At 45.1% G+C, this 10,000-nt stretch overlaps 1 protein-coding gene across 1 annotated transcript in view; it reads right to left on the minus strand.

Moving 5' to 3' along the window:
- Positions 1-5,084: 5,084 nt before the first annotated feature.
- LOC311353122 (ephrin type-B receptor 1-like) overlaps positions 5,085-10,000 on the minus strand; it is a gene marked incomplete at both ends in the record, with an annotated part of 43,290 nt that continues 38,374 nt past the window's right edge. The window contains 3 exons of the mRNA XM_084472947.1: positions 5,085-5,196; positions 5,446-5,604; positions 5,801-6,003. Of these exons, the coding sequence (XP_084329073.1) occupies positions 5,085-5,196; positions 5,446-5,604; positions 5,801-6,003 (474 nt within the window). The remainder of the gene's footprint in view (positions 5,197-5,445; positions 5,605-5,800; positions 6,004-10,000) is intronic.

A 10,000-nucleotide genomic window follows, 5' to 3' on the forward strand; every position in this document is an offset into this window, starting at 1 on the left:
TGGGCCACAGCCGCTGCAGGTACGGCGAGATAGAGATGACTCCAGCCCTCTGAGGATTGAGCTGAATGTTCTCTCTCCCCCCCCCCCTCCGTCAGAGCTGGAACAGGCAGGCGGTGTAGAGTTACTAGTGGCCCTCAGAGTCAGTGGGTCCATTTATAGGAGATTGTATTTATTACTCTGCAGTAATAAGACATTGATCACTGTAATCACATTTCCTCCTCGATGGGCTGTAGAGAAAAACCAAAGTCGGCGCCACGTCCCCCCCGAGACTTACGGGAACGTTCGCAGGAACGTTCGGCTCTATTCACGACCGCCAGGGCTCTCAAACGGGAAGGCTCGGTGGGATGTTATTATCGTAAAAAAAAGATAGTGATTCCACAGGGATGAAATGAATTGGTAACTTTCCTTTGTAGTTGAAATGCAATTCAGTCGAGTTTCGTGTTTGGTCCCCTGCTCTCCATGATATCGTGACATGCGTGATATTAGGAACCTTCAATGTAATCAAAGAAGCAGCTGATCATCAAAACCAATCTCTTGTGAACGATTGGTTGTCTTTATTGACAAACAGTGCATTGTAATAGTAAGGTTCAGAAAGGTAATGGTTACAAACTCTCGCACGCTCACATGATACAAACAGCGGACTGTACATTGACCATCACATACTTTGTGTTACCGCATACGTACAGTACATACACGCGTGTGCACACGCACACAGACAGTTATATTACAGTCACGTTTGTGGACGCCACAGAGAGCTGCTCTGTGGGCCGCGTGGTCGTACGACTCCACGGCCGGCGGTGGAGGAGGCTGAAACAAAGGCAGAGACTAAAGCTCACACACAATATCCTTTTTTTCGACAGAAAACATAACACACACACTGAGCACGGCAGTACGACGGTACGGCAGGCAAGTTGTTTTTTGTTGTATTTTTTTTTGTTATTTTCTGTTCGGTTCATTAAAAACTGTGCAGAAGGAACCTCCAAAACCAAACAATGGTAGCGCTGGGATCTGTTTTGATTGCACTATGAACCGGTAACCAGAGGGTGGGTGTGTTATTTAGACTGGGATCTGTTTCCCAGTCACACATAATTCCTGCCTTCATTTTCTAGCGTTTGTACAGGTTGTTTTTTTTATTGTAAAAATTGTCCAGTGCACTACTAGCTAACTGGTGCTCATTCTTACTTGTGTCAGGCAATACAATCAATTAATAAATAAAAAAATACAGAAACGAATTAATAAATAATACAAAAATATATAAATAAGATAAAAATAAATGGTATTCTCCCAAAAAATAATGGAAGACTGGAATGGAAACACTTTGGTCTGAGAGCATTCGGAAAACTAACACTGCTTGGAGGCATTTAGTGTTTTCTAGACCAAACTGTCAAGACTAGGAGTGAGAACACTGTGTGTTTGTGTGTGTGTGTGTGTGTGTGTGTATGTGTTAAAAACAGAAACTGGCGTGTGTCTGCACGCAACGGGCGACAACAAAAGAAACACAAACAGCCAAAACTTGACGCCGTTTGATGCTCTCTTGTCTTCCCCTGGCCGCGAGCGTCAGCAGTGAGTGAAAGAAGAAGGTTGAAATGTAGATTAAAGCAGAACTCAAGAGTGGTGGCTCTGAGAGATAGACATGAGAGGATTGAAGAGGAGAGCAAAGGCAGCCGATATCTGCATATACAGGGAGAGCTGAGAGAGGGAGAATGAGAGAGAGAGGGAGAGAGGGAGAGAGAGGGAGAGAGGGACCGAGAAAAGGGGATGCTGGGGAGAGAAAGTGTCTCTTCAGCCTCATTTTTATTCAAGCGCAGGCGTCTATATCGCTGCTTCTCTCTCCTCTGTCTCCCTGCTTCTCACTTATTCATATTTCTTTCCTCTCTCTCTCTCTCCTCTTTTCCTCTTCTCCGCTGTGGCCACCACCGCCCAGAGATCCATCTATATTACACCGGCTGCTCATTTAATGAGGGCAGGCGTTTTTCAGTTAACCACAAAGCCATTTATAGAGAAATCCAAGCTAAATATGTAAAGAAATGTGACCTCTGGTCGTCTCCGTGGAAGTTGTGCAGTCAGCTTCCCAGTGTGAGCCTGGGAAGCCACATTCCGATACCTTTGACTTGCCTGAATACATTGTTCAAGTCATTTTCCATAGAGAATCAACAGTGTTTTCTGGCAATAGTCACGAGTTAGACAAAGGGTACAGGACGGCTGAAGGAAGGATATAGGCTGTACATGCCTGGTCTTCCTCATGCGCAATTCTTGATGAAGTAACGAATAATTAGCCATATTGGTATTGTGTTAATTTTTTTTTTACCAATTTATAATCCATTTGTTTGATAGAAAGAAAGAAATATTGAAATAATACATAGATACACTTAATATGCTGACCACAATTGAAGACTTTGACCATTTAAAGACACTCCCAATAGGTGAAATCTTCTAGTTCCTGAGCAATCTTACATAAACCTCATCAGAAGAATCAAAAACCATTATTCCATCAGAAATACGGAAAAATCCTAAAACACCTAATTTTGGCAAATCCTAAAGGGATGTATGCATTTATTAAAGATATACCCCGTTTTATCCCATGTATCCTGTGTGCGTGCACACACACACACGCACAGACACAAACACACATACACACACACACACACACACACACACACACACACACACACTTGTGTTTCTCACACATCTTCTCTGTCCCTAGTATAAACAAGACAAGCCACAAAAATGAATACGGGAATGATCATTCATCGTTCATGAATTCATCCTTCATGTCAAGGGCACCATTTATCAAGTTCAATATCTTTTCATAAACATAAATCAATACTATCCCCCTCTGCTTCCTTCAGCATGGCCCCCACACGAACACACTAAGGATCCAATCCCGGCCAAGGCATGTGACATGAAAAAGTCCCATTAGGCATCAAATATTTCTGAGACGGTATGAGTTTTGCAGGCTGCGCGAGTCGTCACGGCGGTTATTAAACCTTCAAGCTGCTCTTCTCCGGAGGTCTCTGTTTGCTGAGAGTTATTCCGCTGAAGCGCTGACATGGTCCCAGTGGTTCTCGATGCGCACTTTAATGTGTTCAATAAGCTAGTGTTGCCTGGCAACAAATTCAATTCAAGCCATATTGGCTGAGCAGAGTTTGTGGCCAAAAGTGACAACAATCGGATTTCTGGGTGTTTGGAACCACAGCTCTCAATGTCATTTACCGGCTCACACGAGTCACACACTCGCGTCTTTTACTTTGATGGTCTCCTCGTTCTCCAGGGGCGTATTGTAACTGACAAACACGAAACACAACCTTAAATCCAACAGGAGTCATGCAATAGTTAAGTATTTAAATGCAAAATGTTAAATGCTGTTATTTCTGCCACTGTGAATAATGTAATCCCAGTCACAACAACCAAAGCCACATACACATGGATCCCCCTGGCTGTGGCTGGAACGAAGATGAGTTATCTGTACTGGATGAGTGTGAATTGAGCCTAATATCTACTGTGAGATATCTCAGTGATAACAACCTAAAGCCTCCCTAACCCATAAAGATGGATCCATTGAGAGGACGATCGGTGGCAAATAGCAAATAGAATATGAGATGGTAAATACATCTTCTTTTCCAACCATGTTATTATTTTCCTCAACACTGTATCATTTCTATTAACGTTGCTTGGATTTTACGCATAACGGTTTCTTTCACATTTCTGGATATTTAATCAAAACGTCTCAGAGACATAATAAAATAAAGTCATTTATGAAGTATTTCTTCGTCAGGAAGACATGGCGAGGAAGGTTCATCGCAGTACGGCGAGAGGGTCGCTCTCATTCTATCAACCATGACGAGACAAACGCTCATTCTTGATCATTTCACCATCTCATGGCTTCAGGGAATGATCAAAGCCAGTGCCAGAAGATAGAGGGAAGAATAGGTAGATTGATAGGTAGATTCAGATCTTACGTGGGTTGATAGGCATGTCAATCGACAGGCCTAGGAACAGAGATCGACAGGTAGGTAGCGTAACGACGCCTGTGACACACATCAAAGTATTGTTTTAGTTTCAGCCTTCCGTTTGGTCTGACAGGCACGAACATCTCCCACCAGACAAGAGGAGCACGTTCTCAAGACAAGCGTTTGTTGTGAGCTTGATGTTGTTAATGTGAAGGTTAAAACGTGTCGCCGAGTTCCTCCTGAATCATTTCCCAGGCGAGATGAAGAAGAGTTGTCCTTGGTGTCAATGAAAATGTACAAATCACAGAATCAGAAAACAAGGTGTGTTTCGCTCCAGAGCACGCTCACTTGTGTGATGTGTTATTTCCGAGGGAGCCAGCAGCACGGCACACAGAACCAACAAATATTTCAGCCACAATTATTTATCCTCAGCTGTTGCTCAAAATGGAAGCCAAACAATTAAGCATCATGGGAACTTCCCACATAATTATATATACAGACTCTTCAATATGAAGACCGTTCGCTAGGTCTCGTGTCCCTGTAGAACTGGGATCAGCATTTCTGCCAACCCTAAACTATGTCCAAGAGTCTTGATGTGGATTTTCTTTCGCTGTGACCCAAACATGTTTACAGTCGTGTTCAAATATCTAAAAGTCCAGGGTCAATGTCATTCTCTTTTTGGTACTGCCTCACAGACTGAGAAAGCTTCCGATATCTTAAGACCCTGTGTATTGCCGGACAGTTTTTTTCATATACAGTTACTATAATATAGTATTCTTCTTCACAGTAATATTTGGACCTTTGAGTTTGAAGAGCAGAAAACCACTTTGTGTTTGTGTTTGGGTGGGTGGGTGGGTGGGGGGTAGTGGTTTCAAGGTTACGGACAAGCTGCCTTTTGAAAATCATTTCCACTTTCAATTGAGATATTCTGAATTTAGCCAGCAGTGTGCGCATATACAACAGAGTTGTGATGGCTCTGTCAAAATGTACTTTGGGTTTGGGTGAGGGTGTCCACGAGTGTTCAAAGTGTCTCAGTAACCGTCTGGAGTTGATTGCGTTCTGCATTGTACTTGTACATTGTACTTGTACATTGTTCCACATGGAACCTCATCGATCCCCTGTTGGGTTTGTGCGTTACAGCGATTCTGTAGGAGACTGGTCGTCGATGTGATCCCTCATCGACTGGACGCTGGTCAGGATCTTCTTCTGGTGGCCGGCCAGGGACACCCCCAGCCTCTGCAGGTCTCTGGGAGAACCACACAAACAAACAAACAAACAAACAAACAAACAACAATAATGTTTACAGATCAGGAGTCCTTTGTGTCAGTGACACATTTTAATCACCTGAAGGAAACGAGGAACGAAAGAAAGAAAGGAATGCAATGAAAGAAAAGAAGGAAGACAAGTAAAAGTAGAAGAAGGAAGAAATGACAACTGAGAGCGGTATTCATCACGCGGTCCGGAGGGAAACGCTCCGGCGAGGGGTGGAACCTACTCTGTGGTGAGCTGCGTGATGAGGGACAGGGAGTTGATGCCCGACCCGATGAAGGAGTCCCTGTACTGGGTCATCTTCAGCGCACTCAGCCAGTCTTCCACGGAGCTGACGCTGCTGAGGTCCGGGGCCCCTCGGTCGAGCAGCGCATGAGGGGACGGGCTTTGAGGGATGGAGGAATAATTTATGTGAAGCCACTTTACAGGGAGCGCGTTATTTTCGGTGCTCATGTCGCGAAAAAAGGAGCGAGGCGGGCTGTCGCGCCTCGTGTTTCGATTGCCGATACGGTCCGCTGCGCTGCGGTGCTCATACGGACGCACACGCGGTTAGTGTGGATGTCGCCGTGCGCTCCACTCACCCGGCGGGGACGTTGCCGCCGCCGCCGCCCGTCTTGAGGGAGGCGGGGTTGCGGATCATCTTGTCCAGCATGCTGACGAGGTCGGGGAACTTGGGCCGGGCGTTGCGGTCCTTCTGCCAGCAGTCCAGCATGAGCTGATGGAGCACCAGGGGGCAGTCCATAGGAGCGGGCAGCCGGAAGTCCTGCTCTATGGCGTTGATCACCTGCGGAGACGTGAGGGGTCACAGGGGGGGGGGGGGGGGGATGTGGTGTGAGTGAGTGTGCAACAGCGTGAGTATCCGACTGCTTCCCATCTCCCTCATCCTGGGGGAGTTTTGAAAACAACAATCATTTTGTTGTTTTATTATTCTGCATTAAAAAAAAAAAAACATGCTTTAATTTATTTTTCCTTTCGCATTTTTTTCATTCATTTCTGGAGAAGGAACAAAATAAAATGAGGCAGGACGTTACAGCATGGCCCAGTATAACACATCTCAACATTAGGGGTCCAACACTGTATTCTCTTCCTGCTGATTATAAACTTAAATTCTGCACATTGAGCAGGTATTAGTTCCAAAACACCTCAAAGCAAACCCTTCCTAGTTAACGTGAACAGTTTGAAAGTCCTCCTCTCTGCCCCCTGCTTCACGAAAATAACTCGAGACAGAATACATCAGGTCCTTGAAGTTGCGCGATGCGTGCGCTTGTTACCGTGTGTCTGCATCTGCGCCTATAAGCTTCAGAGGGAAACGGTGAAATGAGCGTGGATGAGCGTCGGGCGTCCTTCTTCCGCTGCGGGCGGTGAACTCTGTACGACCCTGCCACACTTCTGTGGGCTTTGGTGCTGCATAAATTCCCGCTAAGCACTCGCTGTCAATCAAAGCAAGCAAGACGAGGGCTGCGGCGCGACGCTGTGTGTGTGGAGCGTTCATGGTTAATTCATGTCGAACATATCACCTGTGGTGACTCCCCTGACAGAACCTCATTTCATGTTCCCCCAAAAAGCGCACGCTTAAAACCTTGTGTGTGTGTGTGTGTGTGTGTGTGTGTGTGCTCACGCAAGCTTTCATCTGTTTGTCTCGTGCCTCCGCTTTTGTGCTGTGTGTGTGTGTGTGTGGGTGCGTGTCTGTTTGTGCATGTGTGTGTGTGTCTGCATGTCTGTTTGTGTGTGTGTGTGTGTGTGTGTGTGTGTGTGTGTGTGTGTGTGTGTGTGTGTGTTAGGGCTGGGCAATAAATAATTTTTTAAATAATTTTTTTGGATTCATATCTGGACTTTATTTTCTATTTTACCATTTTGTGTATTTTTTTAAGGGGACATTTCAAAGTTCTCATTTACAATGTGTTTTTTTTTGGAGAGAAATTATGAATAAATGCATCATGCATCATAGAACCTCTGGTCCAGCTGTCCTACTGTGTTATAGCAGAACCTCTGGTCCAGCTGTCCTACTGTGTTATAGAACCTCTGATCCAGCAGTCCTACTGTGTTATAGCAGAACCTCTGGTCCAGCAGTCCTACTGTGTTATAGAACCTCTGATCCAGCAGTCCTACTGTGTTATAGAACCTCTGATCCAGCAGTCCTACTGTGTTACAGCAGAACTTCTGGAGAGAGACAGCACAGAGCCTGGGCCAGAAACCAAACACAAGGTGTTGGAGGTAAGTAACGCTCTGTTCCTGTGTTATTCTACCAAAGAGAAACTGATTCACGCAAGCAGACAAGGCTTTCAGAAGGGGATGTGTATTTCCACAAATTTGATCTGTAACCTAAACCTACACTTTTTTACTGTTTACTTCTGCTTTATTGTTTTCACTGGTAAAGGTCAATTAAGCAGATCCCCGCTTCCCGCAACATGATTGGTCGAACAACTATAACAAATAAGCGAAAAAAAGAAAGAGCCAGATTTGAGCTTGTTTGCCATCAGACTTTAGATTACTAATCTAAAGTAGATTAGTAATCTAAAGTCTGATTTGTGACTAATGCAAAGGCAAAGCCCTGGCAGCCTCTGGTTATCTATCGCTTAAAAACACACACACACACACACACACACATACACAACACACACACACACACACACACACACACACACACACACACACACACACACATCTCCATTACTGTAGACCAGTGGTCGCCAACCCGTCGATCGCGATTGACTGGTCGATCTTTGAGACTGTCCCTGTAGCTCCCGAAAAATAATAGAAAACTACATACATTTACATACATATAATAAAATATGCCTGATTAATGTTCAGTTTTGCAAGCGCTTCTCGCCCTCTCTCTCTTAATCAGTGATGGGAATAATGGCGTTGTATATATCGGCGTTACTACGCTCTCTCTCTCTCTCTCTCTCTCTCTCTCTCGCTACTGTTCTTCCTTGATTATAGGGCACGAGAGAGAGAGAGCGTTACTACACTCTCTCTCTCTCTCTCGCTACTGTTCTTCCTTGATTATAGGGCACGAGTCAATCACATCAATGATGACGATTGGCTAGGTAGAGTTTCACGGTAAGCCAATCGGAGGTAGAGTTGGGCGGGTGTTGTTTACACATTCGAAAGCACGCAGAGTCGGACACACAACGACACAAGTGAGTCAACGAGAAACAGGGATGACGAGCCAAAATAATCCAAAAGTAGCCTTCTTTAAATGGAAGTATAGCCATTACTTACCTAGCTGCCATTACAGCTAGGTTTGATGTGCTTCTTACAGTGTTTTCTTGGTTGCATCAATTAGAAAGTTGGACCAAAGCCAATGTAATTCAAATACAATTAGCCAAATAAAAGGCCTCAAGTTGGAAGTAAAATCTGGGCTGTGTTTTTTCTCTCAACGCTTCAATAGGTAGCTCTTGCCTTTCACCAAGGCTGAGGTCAGTGATCTTGGGCTTAAAAAGGTTGATGACCACTGCTTGTAGACTGTATGTGCAACATAATGTAAAAACCAGTGCTTCAGCATTACTGCTGGATATAGCGGCTCTAAAAGCCATCAGGGGGGAGAGGCAGAGGTGAGGTGTGGGAAGACAGCCAGGGGAGAAATTAGACTCAGCAAGGAAAGAAGGAATGACGGAAAAAAAAAAGAAAAAAAGAAAAGAAAGGCTTGGACAAACATAGAATCTGAGTATTGAACCCAACAGTCTATCCCCGCTGGCAGGGAGATGGGCTAGCTGAATTGTGCCCATGTGTGGTCAGAAGGACCCTCTGGACTGACTCCCCCCTACACTTACCTAAGACACCAGCAATTAAAACCTCACAACCGCCCTTCTAGCAAGAGCTGGTCCTGTGCACGGTCGTCATGGCATCCAGGCAGGTGGAGACGAGCCGGTCCAAATGAGTGTGAGCACCGTTCCGCTGTTCCCCGAGTGTTCCCCCACAAACTGCTAATTGAGCTAATTTACCAGGTAATAAATCGCAAATTAGTGCTCAGCTTACAGCCAGTGAGCGGGGGATTAGCTGACTCTACTCCTCACTTCCACTTCTATCAAAGCTCACTGCGCAAAATAGCTCCTGTCCGTTTTTTTTTTTTATGTAGCTTCTATAGACTTGGCAACTAAGGGTTATTCTAAAAGATTAAAATCTGACAACACTAAAATGTTGTCATGAAGTATCCAGACGGCAACTTGAACCTCGTTTACAGAACTACAGATCACTTGATTGGAACAGCGAAGATGCAAAGTGGTGACATTAAACCGAGCGTTTAAAACATAAATTCAGGAACACTCGCTAATTCGAACCTCCCCAGGGCCTAGAGAAGACAGGAAAGGGGGTGAAGCGAAAGGGAAACGGAGGCGCTGTACATGGCCACACCGTGGATGTTGCGGTGAGAACGGAGGAACAATGGTAAGTTAAAGCACTATCAGAGTGGTTCAGACTCAGAAACAAAAACATCCCTTTTGCTTTGAAAACGTGAGATATAATTCACCCGCCCACTGACATGTGGAAGCCGTGTCGCGGCAAAAACAGGAAAAAGAATCACACAGAAGACACACGGGACGTACATACGTTCCCACATGTTAGGGAGGGAAGTGGACAGATAAACAAAGAGAGGTTGTGGGGTCGCTCAAAGACATGGACCCACACACACACACACACACACACACACACACGCACACAAACGTGCACATGCACTCGCACACACACATACAGACACACATACACACACACACACACACACACACACAGACACACACACACACACACACACACACACACACACACACAGACACACATAC

The sequence above is a fragment of the Micromesistius poutassou genome (genome assembly GCF_964030765.1).
Source record: "Micromesistius poutassou genome assembly, chromosome: 9".
NCBI lineage: Eukaryota > Metazoa > Chordata > Actinopteri > Gadiformes > Gadidae > Micromesistius > Micromesistius poutassou.